At 39.1% G+C, this 21,765-nt stretch overlaps 1 protein-coding gene across 1 annotated transcript; it reads right to left on the reverse strand.

The window, feature by feature from the left end:
- Positions 1-13,290: 13,290 nt before the first annotated feature.
- LOC149614058 (uncharacterized) lies at positions 13,291-17,659 on the reverse strand. Its single transcript, XM_089858010.1, has 5 exons — positions 17,552-17,659; positions 16,731-16,974; positions 16,471-16,680; positions 15,305-16,234; positions 13,291-13,550 (listed from the first exon to the last, which is right to left on the reverse strand). The coding sequence occupies exons 1-5, from the start codon at positions 17,657-17,659 to the stop codon at positions 13,291-13,293; spliced, it is 1,752 nt and encodes a 583-aa protein (XP_089714136.1).
- Between the last annotated feature and the right edge of the window lie 4,106 nt (positions 17,660-21,765).

Raw genomic sequence — 21,765 nt, forward strand, 5'->3', positions numbered from 1 at the left:
TAGTTCAATTAACCTTGATCGCTAACCTAGTTCAATCACCCTTGATCGCTAACCTAGTTCAATTAACCTTGATCGCTAACCTAGTTCAATAACCCTTGATCGCTAACCTAGTTCAATAACCCTTGATCGCTTACCTAGTTCAATCACCCTTGATCGCTAACCAAGCTCAATCACCCTTGATCGCTAGCCTAGTTAAATCACCCTTGATCGCTAACCTAGTTCAATTAACCTTGATCGCTAACCTAGTTCAATTAACCTTGATCGCAAACCTAGTTCAATTAGCCTTGATCACTAACCTAGTTCAATTAACCTTGATCGCTAACCTAGTTCAATTAACCTTGATCGCGAACCTAGTTCAATTAACCTTGATCGCTAACCTAGTTCAATCACCCTTGATCGCTAACCTAGTTCAATTAACCTTGATCGCTAACCTAGTTCAATAACCCTTGATCGCTAACCTAGTTCAATAACCCTTGATCGCTAACCTAGTTCAATAACCCTTGATCGCTAACCTAGCTCAATCACCCTTGATCGCTAGCCTAGTTAAATCACCCTTGATCGCAAACCTAGTTCAATTAACCTTGATCGCTAACCTAGTTCAATTAACCTTGATCGCTAACCTAGTTCAATTAACCTTGATCGCTAACCTAGTTCAATTAACCTTGATCGCTAACCTAGTTCAATCACCCTTGATCGCTAACCTAGTTCAATTAACCTTGATCGCTAACCTAGTTCAATCACCCTTGATCGCTAACCTAGTTCAATTAACCTTGATCGCTAACCTAGTTCAATAACCCTTGATCGCTAACCTAGTTCAATTAACCTTGATCGCTAACCTAGTTCAATCACCCTTGATCACTAACCTAGTTCAATTAACCTTGATCGCTAACCTAGTTCAATAACCCTTGATCGCTAACCTAGTTCAATAACCCTTGATCGCTAACCTAGTTCAATCACCCTTGATCGCTAACCAAGCTCAATCACCCTTGATCGCTAGCCTAGTTAAATCACCCTTGATCGCTAACCTAGTTCAATTAACATTGTTCGCTAACCTAGTTCAATCACCCTTGATCGCTAACCTAGCTCAATCACCCTTGGTCGCTAGCCTAGTTCAATCACCCTTGATCGCTAACCTAGTTCAATTAACCTTGATCGCTAACCTAGTTCAATTAACCTTGATCGCTAACCTAGTTCAATTAACCTTGATCGCAAACCTAGTTCAATTAACCTTGATCGCTAACCTAGTTCAATTAACCTTGATCGCTAACCTAGTTCAATTAACCTTGATCGCGAACCTAGTTCAATTAACCTTGATCGCTAACCTAGTTCAATCACCCTTGATCGCTAACCTAGTTCAATTAACCTTGATCGCTAACCTAGTTCAATAACCCTTGATCGCAAACCTAGTTCAATAACCCTTAATCGCTTACCTAGTTCAATCACCCTTGATCGCTAACCAAGCTCAATCACCCTTGATCGCTAGCCTAGTTAAATCACCCTTGAACGCTAACCTAGTTCAATTAACCTTGATCGCTAACCTAGTTCAATTAACCTTGATCGCAAACCTAGTTCAATTAGCCTTGATCACTAACCTAGTTCAATTAACCTTGATCGCTAACCTAGTTCAATTAACCTTGATCGCGAACCTAGTTCAATTAACCTTGATCGCTAACCTAGTTCAATCACCCTTGATCGCTAACCTAGTTCAATTAACCTTGATCGCTAACCTAGTTCAATTAACCTTGATCGCTAACCTAGTTCAATTAACCTTGATCGCTAACCTAGTTCAATCACCCTTGATCGCTAACCTAGTTCAATTAACCTTGATCGCTAACCTAGTTCAATCACCCTTGATCGCTAACCTAGTTCAATTAACCTTGATCGCTAACCTAGTTCAATAACCCTTGATCGCTAACCTAGTTCAATAACCCTTGATCGCTAACCTAGTTCAATAACCCTTGATCGCTAACCTAGCTCAATCACCCTTGATCGCTAGCCTAGTTAAATCACCCTTGATCACAAACCTAGTTCAATTAACCTTGATCGCTAACCTAGTTCAATTAACCTTGATCGCTAACCTAGTTCAATTAACCTTGATCGCTAACCTAGTTCAATTAACCTTGATCGCTAACCTAGTTCAATCACCCTTGATCGCTAACCTAGTTCAATTAACCTTGATCGCTAACCTAGTTCAATCACCCTTGATCGCTAACCTAGTTCAATTAACCTTGATCGCTAACCTAGTTCAATCACCCTTGATCGCTAACCTAGTTCAATTAACCTTGATCGCTAACCTAGTTCAATAACCCTTGATCGCTAACCTAGTTCAATAACCCTTGATCGCTAACCTAGTTCAATCACCCTTGATCGCTAACCAAGCTCAATCACCCTTGATCGCTAGCCTAGTTAAATCACCCTTGATCGCTAACCTAGTTCAATTAACCTTGATCGCTAACCTAGTTCAATTAACCTTGATCGCGAACCTAGTTCAATTAACCTTGATCGCTATCCTAGTTCAATCACCCTTGATCGCTAACCTAGTTCTATTAACCTTGATCGCTAACCTAGTTCAATTACCCTTGATCGCTAACCTAGTTCAATTACCCTTGATCGCTAACCTAGTTCAATTAACCTTGATCGCTAACCTAGTTCAATTAACCTTGATCGCTAACCTAGTTCAATTACCCCTGATCGCTAACCTTGTTCAATTACCCTTGATCGCTAACCTAGTTCAATTACCCTTGATCGCTAACCTAGTTCAATTAACCTTGATCGCTAACCTAGTTCAATTAACCTTGATCGCTAACCTAGTTCAATTAACCTTGATCGCTAACCTAGTTCAATTAACCTTGATCGCAAACCTAGTTCAATTAACCTTGATCGCTAACCTAGATCAATTAACCTTGATCGCGAACCTAGTTCAATCACCCTTGATCGCTAACCTAGTTCAATTAACCTTGATCGCTAACCTAGTTCAATCACCCTTGATCGCTAACCTAGTTCAATTAACCTTGATCGCTAACCTAGTTCAATTAACCTTGATCGCTAACCTAGTTCAATCACCCTTGATCGCTAACCTAGTTCAATTAACCTTGATCGCTAACCTAGTTCAATAACCCTTGATCGCTAACCTAGTTCAATAACCCTTGATCGCTAACCTAGTTCAATCACCCTTGATCGCTAACCAAGCTCAATCACCCTTGATCGCTAGCCTAGTTAAATCACCCTTGATCGCTAACCTAGTTCAATTAACCTTGATCGCTAACCTAGTTCAATTAACCTTGATCGCGAACCTAGTTCAATTAACCTTGATCGCTAACCTAGTTCAATCACCCTTGATCGCTAACCTAGTTCAATTTACCTTGATCGCTAACCTAGTTCAATCACCCTTGATCGCTAACCTAGTTCAATTAACCTTGATCGCGAACCTAGTTCAATAACCCTTGATCGCTAACCTAGTTCAATAACCCTTGATCGCTAACCTAGTTCAATCACCCTTGATCGCTAACCAAGCTCAATCACCCTTGATCGCTAGCCTAGTTAAATCACCCTTGATCGCTAACCTAGTTCAATTAACCTTGATCGCAAACCTAGTTCAATTAACCTTGATCGCAAACCTAGTTCAATTAGCCTTGATCACTAACCTAGTTCAATTAACCTTGATCGCGAACCTAGTTCAATTAACCTTGATCGCGAACCTAGTTCAATTAACCTTGTTCGCTAACCTAGTTCAATCACCCTTGATCGCTAACCTAGTTCAATTAACCTTGATCGCTAACCTAGTTCAATAACCCTTGATCGCTAACCTAGCTCAATCACCCTTGATCGCTAGCCTAGTTAAATCACCCTTGATCGCAAACCTAGTTCAATTAACCTTGATCGCTAACCTAGTTCAATTAACCTTGATCGCTAACCTAGTTCAATTAACCTTGATCGCTAACCTAGTTCAATTAACCTTGATCGCTAACCTAGTTCAATCACCCTTGATCGCTAACCTAGTTCTATTAACCTTGATCGCTAACCTAGTTCAATTACCCTTGATCGCTAACCTAGTTCAATTACCCTTGATCGCTAACCTAGTTCAATTAACCTTGATCGCTAACCTAGTTCAATTAACCTTGATCGCTAACCTAGTTCAATTACCCCTGATCGCTAACCTTGTTCAATTACCCTTGATCGCTAACCTAGTTCAATTACCCTTGATCGCTAACCTAGTTCAATTAACCTTGATCGCTAACCTAGTTCAATTAACCTTGATCGCTAACCTAGTTCAATTAACCTTGATCGCTAACCTAGTTCAATTAACCTTGATCGCAAACCTAGTTCAATTAACCTTGATCGCTAACCTAGATCAATTAACCTTGATCGCGAACCTAGTTCAATCACCCTTGATCGCTAACCTAGTTCAATTAACCTTGATCGCTAACCTAGTTCAATCACCCTTGATCGCTAACCTAGTTCAATTAACCTTGATCGCTAACCTAGTTCAATAACCCTTGATCGCTAACCTAGTTCAATAACCCTTGATCGCTTACCTAGTTCAATCACCCTTGATCGCTAACCAAGCTCAATCACCCTTGATCGCTAGCCTAGTTAAATCACCCTTGATCGCTAACCTAGTTCAATTAACCTTGATCGCTAACCTAGTTCAATTAACCTTGATCGCAAACCTAGTTCAATTAGCCTTGATCACTAACCTAGTTCAATTAACCTTGATCGCTAACCTAGTTCAATTAACCTTGATCGCGAACCTAGTTCAATTAACCTTGATCGCTAACCTAGTTCAATCACCCTTGATCGCTAACCTAGTTCAATTAACCTTGATCGCTAACCTAGTTCAATAACCCTTGATCGCTAACCTAGTTCAATAACCCTTGATCGCTAACCTAGTTCAATAACCCTTGATCGCTAACCTAGCTCAATCACCCTTGATCGCTAGCCTAGTTAAATCACCCTTGATCGCAAACCTAGTTCAATTAACCTTGATCGCTAACCTAGTTCAATTAACCTTGATCGCTAACCTAGTTCAATTAACCTTGATCGCTAACCTAGTTCAATTAACCTTGATCGCTAACCTAGTTCAATCACCCTTGATCGCTAACCTAGTTCAATTAACCTTGATCGCTAACCTAGTTCAATCACCCTTGATCGCTAACCTAGTTCAATTAACCTTGATCGCTAACCTAGTTCAATAACCCTTGATCGCTAACCTAGTTCAATTAACCTTGATCGCTAACCTAGTTCAATCACCCTTGATCACTAACCTAGTTCAATTAACCTTGATCGCTAACCTAGTTCAATAACCCTTGATCGCTAACCTAGTTCAATAACCCTTGATCGCTAACCTAGTTCAATCACCCTTGATCGCTAACCAAGCTCAATCACCCTTGATCGCTAGCCTAGTTAAATCACCCTTGATCGCTAACCTAGTTCAATTAACATTGTTCGCTAACCTAGTTCAATCACCCTTGATCGCTAACCTAGCTCAATCACCCTTGGTCGCTAGCCTAGTTCAATCACCCTTGATCGCTAACCTAGTTCAATTAACCTTGATCGCTAACCTAGTTCAATTAACCTTGATCGCTAACCTAGTTCAATTAACCTTGATCGCAAACCTAGTTCAATTAACCTTGATCGCTAACCTAGTTCAATTAACCTTGATCGCTAACCTAGTTCAATTAACCTTGATCGCGAACCTAGTTCAATTAACCTTGATCGCTAACCTAGTTCAATCACCCTTGATCGCTAACCTAGTTCAATTAACCTTGATCGCTAACCTAGTTCAATAACCCTTGATCGCAAACCTAGTTCAATAACCCTTAATCGCTTACCTAGTTCAATCACCCTTGATCGCTAACCAAGCTCAATCACCCTTGATCGCTAGCCTAGTTAAATCACCCTTGAACGCTAACCTAGTTCAATTAACCTTGATCGCTAACCTAGTTCAATTAACCTTGATCGCAAACCTAGTTCAATTAGCCTTGATCACTAACCTAGTTCAATTAACCTTGATCGCTAACCTAGTTCAATTAACCTTGATCGCGAACCTAGTTCAATTAACCTTGATCGCTAACCTAGTTCAATCACCCTTGATCGCTAACCTAGTTCAATTAACCTTGATCGCTAACCTAGTTCAATTAACCTTGATCGCTAACCTAGTTCAATTAACCTTGATCGCTAACCTAGTTCAATCACCCTTGATCGCTAACCTAGTTCAATTAACCTTGATCGCTAACCTAGTTCAATCACCCTTGATCGCTAACCTAGTTCAATTAACCTTGATCGCTAACCTAGTTCAATAACCCTTGATCGCTAACCTAGTTCAATAACCCTTGATCGCTAACCTAGTTCAATAACCCTTGATCGCTAGCCTAGTTAAATCACCCTTGATCACAAACCTAGTTCAATTAACCTTGATCGCTAACCTAGTTCAATTAACCTTGATCGCTAACCTAGTTCAATTAACCTTGATCGCTAACCTAGTTCAATTAACCTTGATCGCTAACCTAGTTCAATCACCCTTGATCGCTAACCTAGTTCAATTAACCTTGATCGCTAACCTAGTTCAATCACCCTTGATCGCTAACCTAGTTCAATTAACCTTGATCGCTAACCTAGTTCAATCACCCTTGATCGCTAACCTAGTTCAATTAACCTTGATCGCTAACCTAGTTCAATAACCCTTGATCGCTAACCTAGTTCAATAACCCTTGATCGCTAACCTAGTTCAATCACCCTTGATCGCTAACCAAGCTCAATCACCCTTGATCGCTAGCCTAGTTAAATCACCCTTGATCGCTAACCTAGTTCAATTAACCTTGATCGCTAACCTAGTTCAATTAACCTTGATCGCGAACCTAGTTCAATTAACCTTGATCGCTAACCTAGTTCAATCACCCTTGATCGCTAACCTAGTTCTATTAACCTTGATCGCTAACCTAGTTCAATTACCCTTGATCGCTAACCTAGTTCAATTACCCTTGATCGCTAACCTAGTTCAATTAACCTTGATCGCTAACCTAGTTCAATTAACCTTGATCGCTAACCTAGTTCAATTACCCCTGATCGCTAACCTTGTTCAATTACCCTTGATCGCTAACCTAGTTCAATTACCCTTGATCGCTAACCTAGTTCAATTAACCTTGATCGCTAACCTAGTTCAATTAACCTTGATCGCTAACCTAGTTCAATTAACCTTGATCGCTAACCTAGTTCAATTAACCTTGATCGCAAACCTAGTTCAATTAACCTTGATCGCTAACCTAGATCAATTAACCTTGATCGCGAACCTAGTTCAATCACCCTTGATCGCTAACCTAGTTCAATTAACCTTGATCGCTAACCTAGTTCAATCACCCTTGATCGCTAACCTAGTTCAATTAACCTTGATCGCTAACCTAGTTCAATTAACCTTGATCGCTAACCTAGTTCAATCACCCTTGATCGCTAACCTAGTTCAATTAACCTTGATCGCTAACCTAGTTCAATAACCCTTGATCGCTAACCTAGTTCAATAACCCTTGATCGCTAACCTAGTTCAATCACCCTTGATCGCTAACCAAGCTCAATCACCCTTGATCGCTAGCCTAGTTAAATCACCCTTGATCGCTAACCTAGTTCAATTAACCTTGATCGCTAACCTAGTTCAATTAACCTTGATCGCGAACCTAGTTCAATTAACCTTGATCGCTAACCTAGTTCAATCACCCTTGATCGCTAACCTAGTTCAATTTACCTTGATCGCTAACCTAGTTCAATCACCCTTGATCGCTAACCTAGTTCAATTAACCTTGATCGCGAACCTAGTTCAATAACCCTTGATCGCTAACCTAGTTCAATAACCTTTGATCGCTAACCTAGTTCAATCACCCTTGATCGCTAACCAAGCTCAATCACCCTTGATCGCTAGCCTAGTTAAATCACCCTTGATCGCTAACCTAGTTCAATTAACCTTGATCGCAAACCTAGTTCAATTAGCCTTGATCACTAACCTAGTTCAATTAACCTTGATCGCGAACCTAGTTCAATTAACCTTGATCGCGAACCTAGTTCAATTAACCTTGATCGCGAACCTAGTTCAATTAACCTTGATCGCTAACCTAGTTCAATCACCCTTGATCGCTAACCTAGTTCAATTAACCTTGATCGCTAACCTAGTTCAATTACCCTTGATCGCTAACCTAGTTCAATTACCCTTGATCGCTAACCTAGTTCAATCACCCTTGATCGCTAACCTAGTTCAATTACCCTTGATCGCTAACCTAGTTCAATTACCCTTGATCGCTAACCTAGTTCAATCACCCTTGATCGCTAACCAAGCTCAATCACCCTTGATCGCTAGCCTAGTTAAATCACCCTTGATCGCTAACCTAGTTCAATTAACCTTGATCGCAAACCTAGTTCAATTAACCTTGATCGCAAACCTAGTTCAATTAGCCTTGATCACTAACCTAGTTCAATTAACCTTGATCGCGAACCTAGTTCAATTAACCTTGATCGCGAACCTAGTTCAATTAACCTTGTTCGCTAACCTAGTTCAATCACCCTTGATCGCTAACCTAGTTCAATTAACCTTGATCGCTAACCTAGTTCAATAACCCTTGATCGCTAACCTAGCTCAATCACCCTTGATCGCTAGCCTAGTTAAATCACCCTTGATCGCAAACCTAGTTCAATTAACCTTGATCGCTAACCTAGTTCAATTAACCTTGATCGCTAACCTAGTTCAATTAACCTTGATCGCTAACCTAGTTCAATTAACCTTGATCGCTAACCTAGTTCAATCACCCTTGATCGCTAACCTAGTTCTATTAACCTTGATCGCTAACCTAGTTCAATTACCCTTGATCGCTAACCTAGTTCAATTACCCTTGATCGCTATCCTAGTTCAATTAACCTTGATCGCTAACCTAGTTCAATTAACCTTGATCGCTAACCTAGTTCAATTACCCCTGATCGCTAACCTTGTTCAATTACCCTTGATCGCTAACCTAGTTCAATTACCCTTGATCGCTAACCTAGTTCAATTAACCTTGATCGCTAACCTAGTTCAATTAACCTTGATCGCTAACCTAGTTCAATTAACCTTCATCGCTAACCTAGTTCAATTAACCTTGATCGCAAACCTAGTTCAATTAACCTTGATCGCTAACCTAGATCAATTAACCTTGATCGCTAACCTAGTTCAATCACCCTTGATCGCTAACCAAGCTCAATCACCCTTGATCGCTAGCCTAGTTAAATCACCCTTGATCGCTAACCTAGTTCAATTAACCTTGATCGCTAACCTAGTTCAATTAACCTTGATCGCGAACCTAGTTCAATTAACCTTGATCGCTAACCTAGTTCAATCACCCTTGATCGCTAACCTAGTTCAATTTACCTTGATCGCTAACCTAGTTCAATCACCCTTGATCGCTAACCTAGTTCAATTAACCTTGATCGCTAACCTAGTTCAATAACCCTTGATCGCTAACCTAGTTCAATAACCTTTGATCGCTAACCTAGTTCAATCACCCTTGATCGCTAACCAAGCTCAATCACCCTTGATCGCTAGCCTAGTTAAATCACCCTTGATCGCTAACCTAGTTCAATTAACCTTGATCGCAAACCTAGTTCAATTAGCCTTGATCACTAACCTAGTTCAATTAACCTTGATCGCGAACCTAGTTCAATTAACCTTGATCGCGAACCTAGTTCAATTAACCTTGATCGCGAACCTAGTTCAATTAACCTTGATCGCTAACCTAGTTCAATCACCCTTGATCGCTAACCTAGTTCAATTAACCTTGATCGCTAACCTAGTTCAATTACCCTTGATCGCTAACCTAGTTCAATTACCCTTGATCGCTAACCTAGTTCAATCACCCTTGATCGCTAACCAAGCTCAATCACCCTTGATCGCTAGCCTAGTTAAATCACCCTTGATCGCTAACCTAGTTCAATTAACCTTGATCGCAAACCTAGTTCAATTAACCTTGATCGCAAACCTAGTTCAATTAGCCTTGATCACTAACCTAGTTCAATTAACCTTGATCGCGAACCTAGTTCAATTAACCTTGATCGCGAACCTAGTTCAATTAACCTTGTTCGCTAACCTAGTTCAATCACCCTTGATCGCTAACCTAGTTCAATTAACCTTGATCGCTAACCTAGTTCAATAACCCTTGATCGCTAACCTAGCTCAATCACCCTTGATCGCTAGCCTAGTTAAATCACCCTTGATCGCAAACCTAGTTCAATTAACCTTGATCGCTAACCTAGTTCAATTAACCTTGATCGCTAACCTAGTTCAATTAACCTTGATCGCTAACCTAGTTCAATTAACCTTGATCGCTAACCTAGTTCAATCACCCTTGATCGCTAACCTAGTTCTATTAACCTTGATCGCTAACCTAGTTCAATTACCCTTGATCGCTAACCTAGTTCAATTACCCTTGATCGCTAACCTAGTTCAATTAACCTTGATCGCTAACCTAGTTCAATAACCCTTGATCGCTAACCTAGTTCAATAACCCTTGATCGCTAACCTAGTTCAATAACCCTTGATCGCTAACCTAGCTCAATCACCCTTGATCGCTAGCCTAGTTAAATCACCCTTGATCGCAAACCTAGTTCAATTAACCTTGATCGCTAACCTAGTTCAATTAACCTTGATCGCTAACCTAGTTCAATTAACCTTGATCGCTAACCTAGTTCAATTAACCTTGATCGCTAACCTAGTTCAATTAACCTTGATCGCTAACCTAGTTCAATCACCCTTGATCGCTAACCTAGTTCAATTAACCTTGATCGCTAACCTAGTTCAATCACCCTTGATCGCTAACCTAGTTCAATTAACCTTGATCGCTAACCTAGTTCAATAACCCTTGATCGCTAACCTAGTTCAATAACCCTTGATCGCTAACCTAGCTCAATCACCCATGATCGCTAGCCTAGTTAAATCACCCTTGATCGCAAACCTAGTTCAATTACCTTGATCGCTAACCTAGTTCAATTAACCTTGATCGCTAACCTAGTTCAATTAACCTTGATCGCTAACCTAGTTCAATTAACCTTGATCGCTAACCTAGTTCAATCACCCTTGATCGCTAACCTAGTTCAATTAACCTTGATCGCTAACCTAGTTCAATCACCCTTGATCGCTAACCTAGTTCAATTAACCTTGATCGCTAACCTAGTTCAATCACCCTTGATCACTAACCTAGTTCAATTAACCTTGATCGCTAACCTAGTTCAATAACCCTTGATCGCTAACCTAGTTCAATAACCCTTGATCGCTAACCTAGTTCAATCACCCTTGATCGCTAACCAAGCTCAATCACCCTTGATCGCTAGCCTAGTTAAATCACCCTTGATCGCTAACCTAGTTCAATTAACATTGTTCGCTAACCTAGTTCAATCACCCTTGATCGCTAACCTAGCTCAATCACCCTTGGTCGCTAGCCTAGTTCAATCACCCTTGATCGCTAACCTAGTTCAATTAACCTTGATCGCTAACCTAGTTCAATTAACCTTGATCGCTAACCTAGTTCAATTAACCTTGATCGCAAACCTAGTTCAATTAACCTTGATCGCTAACCTAGTTCAAATAACCTTGATCGCTAACCTAGTTCAATTAACCTTGATCGCGAACCTAGTTCAATTAACCTTGATCGCTAACCTAGTTCAATCACCCTTGATCGCTAACCTAGTTCAATTAACCTTGATCGCTAACCTAGTTCAATCACCCTTGATCGCTAACCTAGTTCAATTAACCTTGATCGCTAACCTAGTTCAATAACCCTTGATCGCAAACCTAGTTCAATAACCCTTGATCGCTTACCTAGTTCAATCACCCTTGATCGCTAACCAAGCTCAATCACCCTTGATCGCTAGCCTAGTTAAATCACCCTTGAACGCTAACCTAGTTCAATTAACCTTGATCGCTAACCTAGTTCAATTAACCTTGATCGCAAACCTAGTTCAATTAGCCTTGATCACTAACCTAGTTCAATTAACCTTGATCGCTAACCTAGTTCAATTAACCTTGATCGCGAACCTAGTTCAATTAACCTTGATCGCTAACCTAGTTCAATCACCCTTGATCGCTAACCTAGTTCAATTAACCTTGATCGCTAACCTAGTTCAATAACCCTTGATCGCTAACCTAGTTCAATAACCCTTGATCGCTAACCTAGCTCAATCACCCTTGATCGCTAGCCTAGTTAAATCACCCTTGATCGCTAACCTAGTTCAATTACCCTTGATCGCTAACCTAGTTCAATTAACCTTGATCGCTAACCTAGTTCAATTAACCTTGATCGCGAACCTAGTTCAATTAACCTTGATCGCTAACCTAGTTCAATCACCCTTGATCGCTAACCTAGTTCAATTAACCTTGATCGCTAACCTAGATCAATAACCCTTGATCGCTAACCTAGTTCAATAACCCTTGATCGCTAACCTAGTTCAATAACCCTTGATCGCTAACCTAGCTCAATCACCCTTGATCGTCGGGGATTTCTTAGGGGCAACGCGTTGGCCCGTTTTACCCTCGTTATTTTCCCGACATTCGTAGTTTTAGACTGCTCCTTGGATGATGGGGTTGAGGTTTTGATGATTGGTTTAGGGAGAGCGACGGTGGCTGGGGTGGATGTAGATGGTAAGGGTATGCCTCCGGGTGGGTGGTTTAGAGAGGCCTCGAGGGATACGATATCATCGTCCAGTTCACGCTCGATGGGGAATACCAGTTTTTCGATCTGATATTAAAATTCAATGTAAAGCACACCAGAACATACCAACACAATTTTAAGGATATATGGAAAATTAAATACATGCAGTGATATAATCGGTGGCGAAACCTAGACCATTTCGACAGTTGGCGATATTCGGGTGGTAGGGTAAGTGGACCATGATACTACCATTTAATTCGTCTTCGTAGAAACGAGTGTACCAACTATGGTTTTTCTTCACCCGAATTCGTAAATATTTGAAGCTCATCTCCAGACCGGGTCGCTCGGGAATTGGTCCAATGACAGCGCTGTATTTCAATCCGCATAGTGTAGGTTTTTGAGTAGACATTTTGCTTAGGATGGTTGGTATTAATAATGATATTCATAGAGAAATTGTACTTTATATAGTAATGGAAGTTTAAAAAATGCACTCGAGAATGACACTTATTTTTAAAAAAATCTTTATTTGTAGATTATTTTTCATACAATTTAAAGTGGTTGGAAAATAATTTTTCACCCAAAAAGAGAGTCTATACGCTTTAAAGAGTGCGCAGTTACCGTTGTGCAAATGATATTTTCAGGTTAATTGAATGGGATCCGATAGGGTCTTTAATTTAGGACAACCTAAATCCTCAATATTAACAACTTGCAAAACCAAAAAATTAGTGAAAAATTTCACTTTCTCTAGGCCTTTAGTAAAGAACGTTTTCCTTTTCCCTAATATCGTTTGAGCTACGTCTCTCAATTTCGAGTATTCCAAGTCCCCATCATCCCACTTCAGGTCAGAAATATTGTTCGATATCCATGAACATTGCCTCTTATCAGCGTATGTTAATTCTTCATATGGGAAGGGTGGTTTAAAATTGAAGACGTCAAGTTCTTCAGATTCTACTAAGTAGAACGCTATCTCCTTAGGAATAAATTTCCCTCTCGCTCTCAAAAAAATTCCTTGTACAATACACGTCATTCTTACTGGATTAGAAGTAAATGCATTTGAGAAAATTATTTTATTTTAAAGAGAGACTGAAACACTCCGAACAGTAAATATTAAATGCTTACGTTTCGGGGTGACTGCGTGTATATAATAATACTTACATATTGTAGTTGCTCTTTAAATAGCTTGAATATATCAGTGAACTTCGTATTGGAATGGTGTTTAGACATCTAAGGCATCCTTATATACCCTTTATACTTGAAGAAATCTCAATTCGATTGCGAAGAATAATTGCTCATTAACGCGTGCACCGTCTTCGAATTTTTCTTATTCCATTTCCCATCGCGATTTCCCGGTAAATCTCTCGAACAAATCTCCAACGAAATTCTCTTTTATAAAACAGACGCCTATCTAAAATCTCTTCCTAATAAAACAGCCGCATATCTCCCGTGAAGCTCACCCCGGGAATTAACGCTATTTTACGGCAAAATATTTTTATCTTACGTTGAATTTATTTTCACTCTAAATTTATATCTGTGTTAGGGACTACTCCCAATATTAATTCCCATAGGGCGCTATACTCCCATATATGGCCCCCGTTCATTACCTACTGACAAACAACAATGGTCAGATCAATTCGTTTCGCAGGCCTAAAGACCACAAAACAAAAAAGAGCCAACCGAACCAGTTATTCATGTTTTTGACGTCCCACCAAACCTGAGCCTTTCTGCAGTTTGCGAGCCTATTTATCTCAGATTTCGCATCCTCCTCCCCTCATCATCCTTGCTAGCGTGATAGTTGCTCAAGTATAAATGGTTGGGTTTAGCCTCAAGAAAGCATCGCTTTGATCTCGACTTTAAATAGTACAAATAGTAGTTTATTGATAATCTGACGTATACAGTTGTAGTGAAATACTTTATTCAAAATGTAAATATTATTTCTTTTGATATAATAATATTCGCATGTATTTTGTTACAAAATTTTGCGGTAAATAACTTGGGGCCTGTATCGTGAGTTTTCCGGCGAGCCTGAAGCAGCTCCATTGCCCTCACTGTGACGGTCCGCAAAAAGACGTACCTGCCCTTGGACAACTGAATTATTTATGTACTACTCGCAGCTGCGACAGTTTTAGGAGGTGCGTTTCAGTACAATCTAAAAACATTGTCGGATTGTCCACCCATAGGGAACATCGGTATTTGCTTGACGCGCGCAACTTTTGTACTCTTTGCAATGATTTTAACAGGGTTGGCAAAAATTTAGTTTTTAGAAAAAAAAAAGTTGTGTTTCTTTTTTTTTCCTTTCCGAAAGATCTTGATTACTTAGAAATAGGTTTTGAACGGCAAGGCACATCTGCAGCATTGAACCTCCAGCTCCGATTCTACTACTGTCCTTATGATTTATAAGGATCAAAAATTGTCCTTAAACCTCGAAATTATCCTTATGCTCAAACAGCTGCAGTAAGAATGTTCAAATTCTGAATTTTTGCTAGTGTTGGCTCCGTTGTTAGGTTGTGACAAATAATAAACAAGTGAGGCCTTTTCATTTAAATCTGGTTTCGCGTATCGTATATTGTTTGTCTTTCTTTTCTTCACTGTTGAAAAGAACCGTTTTTGTTTCTCTGCCAACTTATTATGGGGGACATTCTGTAATTTATTACGTTCTTCCCCAGAACTCTCTGTCATTTGTTTATCCGCTTGTTTTTCTTTTTTCGTTTTGGCAGTTTGAATTTCAAAGAGTGACTTTGATAACCTGGTCTGTTTGGTGACTACGTCTAAAATATTTCTGTTTTCACATGTTTTAATGGCACCAATAGTTGATATGACTTCTGAAATAAGAGCTTCTTTTTTCAACTCGAGATATTCTTTTCGATCCGGACAAGAACACGTAAATTGGTGAATACACGTGTTGCACGCAACACATATGGAGTTGCATTTTTCACACATTTCTCGCTGCTTAATAACTATGTACTTCAGATCGTCATTAGCGTCCGTTTCATTGTCTTTCAAGGTGGCTTCGCTCGCGATGGACCAAGAGCATTGCGAGATTGGTTTTACGAGAGACAAAGGCAAATCCATGGCGTGTTTGTGTCTTTTGAAGTTCGCCGTGGACTTCCACGTTGTTTTCCCCTTTTCAATCTTTATAAGGCGTTGTACTGTTTGGTCACGGTCATAATGAAATAACGTGGAAAGGCACTTGTCAACTCGTTTGTTCTGCTTGCCTTCCAAGTAATTATGCTTTAGAACTTTGTGGAAAGCTTCCAAGAACATATTTGTGTTGATCTCGCTTCCTTTGCGATAGCAAGCAGCCCATTCTTCTTTACAAGAAACCCATTCGTTATAGAAATATTTTCCAAACTCTACAGTTTTATCGTTTTCTTCCATTTCCGAGAGACAAATTTTAAGCATGAGCTCAAATTTTTCCGGATGCAACTCTTCCATAAGTATGGCTATTCCTTTAAATAAGTAAGAAGCCACTTCCTTGTCCCCAATTATAGATATTTTTTTGCGAATGTCATGATACACGTGCCATTTGCAAAGCAACTTTTTTGGTTCCCCTCCATTTACTTTCCTGAAAAATACTGAGGAGCCTTGTCAGACATGATGACTTTAGGTACAATTATCCCCGCAGATTTTCTTATTTCTTCGAAAAATATGCTTAGGACTTCTCCATCCTCTCTATTTGAAATCAGCCGGGCCCGCCACTGGTATACCTTCACGAAACTCATCAACAACAAGAACTGTCACCAATTTAAAACTATAAGCGCGTTTGTGCCGTGAGTTGCATCAAAACATATAATGTTTTTCCCAAACTCTCGCAGCATACTTCTTTGCAACTGAGTCATTATTCCTAGGGCAAAATCTGGGGGCTTTAAATCCACGTAGTGCATGGTGTCTGCTGGTATGAAGTTCTTCTCGTCGTGTTGTTTCTTATAGATTAAAATAGTGCCATCATTCTTTTCCAAATACTCTTGAACGTAAGCCTCAACGCTTAAATGATCCTCAGTGTGGCGCTCTGTAATATTTAGACCGTAAGCTTTGCCGAAGTTATTGATATCTTTCGGAAGAGTATGTCCTTCATATTACATCGTAAATCGTCCAAAATTATTTTCTTTGAAACTCCATTAGTAAGTTTCCCCGCTATCATTTCCCTCGCAGGTTTTGGGATTTGGATGTGGCAAAGCTGAAGTTCGTGGCCGTAATGATTACTGCAAACCTCCGCGTTTATTTTGCCGTCAAAACACTTCATAACGCGAATAGCAGCTGTGCAGTGTCCATTTATTTTGCAAGTGTCCATGGATTTCTGTGAAATTATCCTTAAAATCTGAACCTAATTTGAATTTGAAAATCATTCGGAAGTATTTCCTGAACTAGTAGAAAAATTGAAAAAAATCACTTGATTTTCTACTTCACCATCCCCAATAGGCGAACAAATACAAAATGAGCTTTTAGCATTTTAATTTTTCAGGGTGGAAGAACACTTATTTAGTACAGGCAAAGGCAGGGCGTTGCGCGCAATATAATAATAATAGTATGAATTCCACCATTACGATAAAAAGTTATTATTTTTATTAAAAAAAATAGACCAATGTTATTTTCAAAATTCCCCGTTACACTTGTCTCTAAGGTGAAGGCCTAAAACATCAACTTATTACAGGGTTTTACGGACAACTAACAATATTTCCAAATATATACTCCGCACGGGGATTCCACGGTATTCGGAAGGGAAGGCGCACGCGCAGCGGCACCTTTAAAGTCTGGGCCCCAGCGCGGTGGGGTTTCCCAGCTGCGAGGCTCTCGTTAAACTTCAAGGATGCCGCTTTAACAGTGCAGATACTACATACCAACGGGTTGGGAACCCCCCCCCCTCAGGAGGGGTTTCCCCAAGAATGTAGCATTCTCCAGACAGAAGCAATAGAAGCCGACATTTTGGGAATGCGGAAAAAATGGTACCGGAAACAGACGCGATAAAATGCGGAAAGATTACGTAACACTTCCTTTTTAGCTCCATCCATAATTGTATCGTCATGAGTGACTTATAATTTAACGCCCAGACCGAACCGCTTTACTTAGGAAGTAGAAATTTCGCAGAGACGTTATTCTTAACTAGTAGATGATCATTAAGAAATATTTTTGTAATCCGCTGCCGCCATCTTGAAAAATGGAGCCTATCCCTAACCTAGTCGCTTTTTACGATAATCGCGTAGTATATTAAGTATATGATTGTAACTAACCTTAACAATTAGTAAACTTTGACCTTTACCAAAACTCGGAACGTTACATTTTTGCTAAAGGTTCATTCCATTAAAAGCCAAGGCCTATATCGTAAATTTACAAAATCCATTTGGTTGCAAAGGCCTAATGGAGTAGAAATAAATCACGACATTAAAAGTCACTTATCTAAAAATCAGAGTGCGAAATTCCTAGACAGAGTTCTAATGTACTAGGCCTAACCTCAAATGTTAGCTTTTCAAAATAAAGTTTTAACACTACTTATCGCGAAGAGTTTTGATATTTGTGAGACACTTCATTTAATTGTTTTAGTTGTAAGGTAGAAAATTTACTGGCGTCTCAACGCGTCGACTTTAAAGGGGCTGGCCGTAGCTGTTGGGATGAAGAGGGGCGGGGGTCAAACTTTTGGTTAGCATATTGCTTACCCGCCTACCGCGACGGTGGCGCCATTCCTTATGGCCAAAGAGCTGGGTGTTTTCCCCCTGAACTAAGGGCGCCCCCCCCAACAGCGCCGGTTAGCCCCTTTAAGATATACTTTAAAGAATGTACACATCGTTAAGCCTAATCTTATATAATTAGTCCAATTAATATCCGTTATAAATAAAAGCTAGTGTTGCATAATAATTAGTTTACTACAGATTTAACACCTGATTTATTAATTCATGGTAAAGCAGGAGAGGCGAAACCATTAATTAATTGTAGACGACTGCAAGAACACAAAAGAATATTTGAAACTACACTTCTATAAGATACCAATGTAAAAATTCGAAAAACGAAAAAGAAAGAGAAAAATGTAGGTATTTTAAAATTGTTAGTGTGAAACATTTAAGGCACCCCTAAAGTCCAATTTACATTTCATGATATGAAAAGAACATTAATATTTTTAATTTATTTGAAACAAACTCCGGGTACAGAAAAAAAGAAAAAAAAGTTAAATGAAAATACAAAGTACAAACGTTTTTTCCTTAATAAGTTTTTAATATTAGTCAAAACTGTTGCTTTATTTTCTGGAACTGTAAAAAATATACGAAAAATTAACCCCTTTTCACCAAAATGGCGGCTCCTGATTGGCTAAGTGAGGGTCTGACGCTTAGTAGGGGAGATTACCACCCCTTTTCCCACAATTATTGAACTGTGTATATCAGTACTTGTGGGGAAAATTTTAGAAGTGTTGGTTGAGTTGCTCTTTAGTTGACAACATTATGAAAACTTCATGTGTTTAAAACCTTTTGAAAGGAAAATTCCCGGTAATTAAAAAAGAAAGAGTCAATTTGATATCCCTCAAAATAATAGCTGCACGATTAAATGTTTCAGGAAAATGGAATTGTTGTTGAAAAATCTGAGATAAGTAATTTTTAATTTCAATTAATTTATAGGAAACTAATCCATTAGCAGTAAAATCAGGTGATTGAATTAAATTCTAAAGAGAAGTAAAATACGGATTGTCTTTAAAATTCAATAGAAAAAAAAAATAATATCCACGCTTCAGTCAACTGGAAAAACTCTTATCGTTTTGTTTTTAAGGCTTGGGCAAACCAAGTCTTTTTATATAATATCTGTTCCTTCAGCCTTAATTTGTATTAATTACATTTTATTTTTCACGCGATGCTTTCCAGCACTGGTAGCCAGGTGGCGCTAGTATCTACTTGTCTACTTTTTAATATAGGGAGTTGCACATCCTATAGAGCGACAAATGTTTTTCACGCGCATCCTTTATCAATGTTCAAGCCATTAAAACTTCGGAAAAGTTTACTGGTCAACCGTCCGGTGACCCCTTTAGTTTTAAATAAAAATAATGGAACATTTTAAATATTTATTGGACAATGTCCAGTGTCCTGTGCTTATTTACGGCCCTGAGATAGTTACACCTCCTGACCTGGGCCGGAAATAAAAACAGCACACTGAACTTTGTCCAATAAAATTTTAAATGACCCATAATTTAGAAAATTGCGTCTGGGATTTTCTATATATACTCAATCCTAACTCTTATTGTTAATCCCTACGGAGCTTAACATTACGACGTGATAAGAGTTTTCAGAGTTAGACCCAAGGTTTCGCAACCAAGGGGGTGTACTTTTTTCACAACAAAACTTTACAGCAATATATTAGCAAAGGCACATCTCTCAGTGTAAAGTTTAGTTAACCATTTTGTATAGATTTTAAAAAAAGTTATTTCTAAACCATGCGCCAGCACGCGCACATTTCATTGAAAGTTTGTTATTTAAGAATTTCTCCTTCTTTATACTAAGAATCTTCATCAAACATTGACAACGAGCGTTCCAAGACTCGAACCTGCAATGTTTTGCTCGAATGCAAACGAGTTATCCATTACGCACATGCTCGTATTTGTAACAGCAAAAAAATATCCAAACATTGTATTTATAGGATATTTCTTTTATGATGTATAAAAGATCTGTAAAAATAAACACCGAGCTTGCCAGGATTCGAACCTGCAATCTTCTGCTCCGTATGCAGAAGCGTTATCCTATTCGCCACAAACCCGTTTGAGGCAGAATAAATGCTATGCAAACAGTGTAATATATGTAACGGTTTTACCATGATTTATAAATTAATCAAAATAAAATACTTAGACTTAATTGTTCTTAATCAAACTTCAGAAGTTCAACATTCCATAGTTGCTTGATAATTCAAAAGTGTTCTGAACCTTAACTTCGCAGTAGTTTCTGAGTTATTCGATGGAGTGGAACACCAAAAATTCCATGCTTTTTCTATGGGACGCTAAGCCTAAAATCTGTGAATTATTTCTTTAACATTACGGGAGGGTGTGGGTTCTTATCTAGAAGGGCCTACCGGCCCTCTAGAATATATATTTTTCAGTCAATCCTATGAGGATTTTTTAATTTAATAACTAGTATTGTGCTTATTTGCCATGTATTCTATGTTACCCGTATTTTCAAATGTTTTATTAGTAATATTTTGCATTTTAGTAAATTTATTTGTTATCAAAACTAGCGCAAATCGCAGTTTCTGACTTTTTAGCAGTACTTCTTCATTTTAACTACTTATCAAATACCAAATTGTGTAAAAAACTGTCGTAATTCCCCTTTTATGATATTAAAATGCACTATTGTTTTAACATAGTAACTCAATAACCAATACAAAACAGGAGAGCACCCTACTGTAGAACCGCATCATAGGGTTAGTTGAACCTTTTTTCAATGCAAGCCATATCTCACTTAAAACTAGTTCTTTAGTATACATAAGCGTACATGGAGAGACCTCAAAATCATACAAGGAATAACATTACTAGAAGGGTGGGTGTAGAAAGAGCCTACTGAACCCATAGAATTACCACTAAATCATACCAAAAATGTACACACTAGCCTAAAGATACACCAAAATAATACCACTAGATCTACGGGGCTCTGACTGTCGTCACCATCGACAAGTCATGTAACGTCATACCAATACACTAAAAAAGAAATTCAAATTTCCCGCCAACAACATCACGTGATACGTGACGTCATCAATCCCCAGCAACCATCTTTTCCCCCTTCAGGCACGGTACCATCTAGAGAGAAGAACGAAAAATGGGGGATGAGAACTGAACCCCTCCTCCCAGCTACACTAAGTACAACCGTATACGGACAATCTTGTCCGTATACGGGCGTCTATATTCTCTCGCCTCAACAGACATCTTAAAAGACGCCAAGACTCTATACGAATTGATCCTTAACCCCGATAAAGAAGTAAAAAGTCTCCTGACTTTAAATGATAACACCATCTTAGTAGTACAGGGAAATTAGCCGAAAATACGACCAAACCTAGAACAAATTAGTAACAAGCTAATTCCAACGGTATTTGGAAGTACTAGCGGTGCTTATTAAGGGAAAAAAATTACCCGGATTTCCGGTTGGTGGAAGACCAC

Source organism: Phalangium opilio, unplaced genomic scaffold, assembly GCF_054372755.1.
Source record: "Phalangium opilio isolate 3A_F unplaced genomic scaffold, DU_Popi_V2 ptg000229l_1, whole genome shotgun sequence".
Classification (NCBI taxonomy): Eukaryota; Metazoa; Arthropoda; class Arachnida; order Opiliones; family Phalangiidae; genus Phalangium; species Phalangium opilio.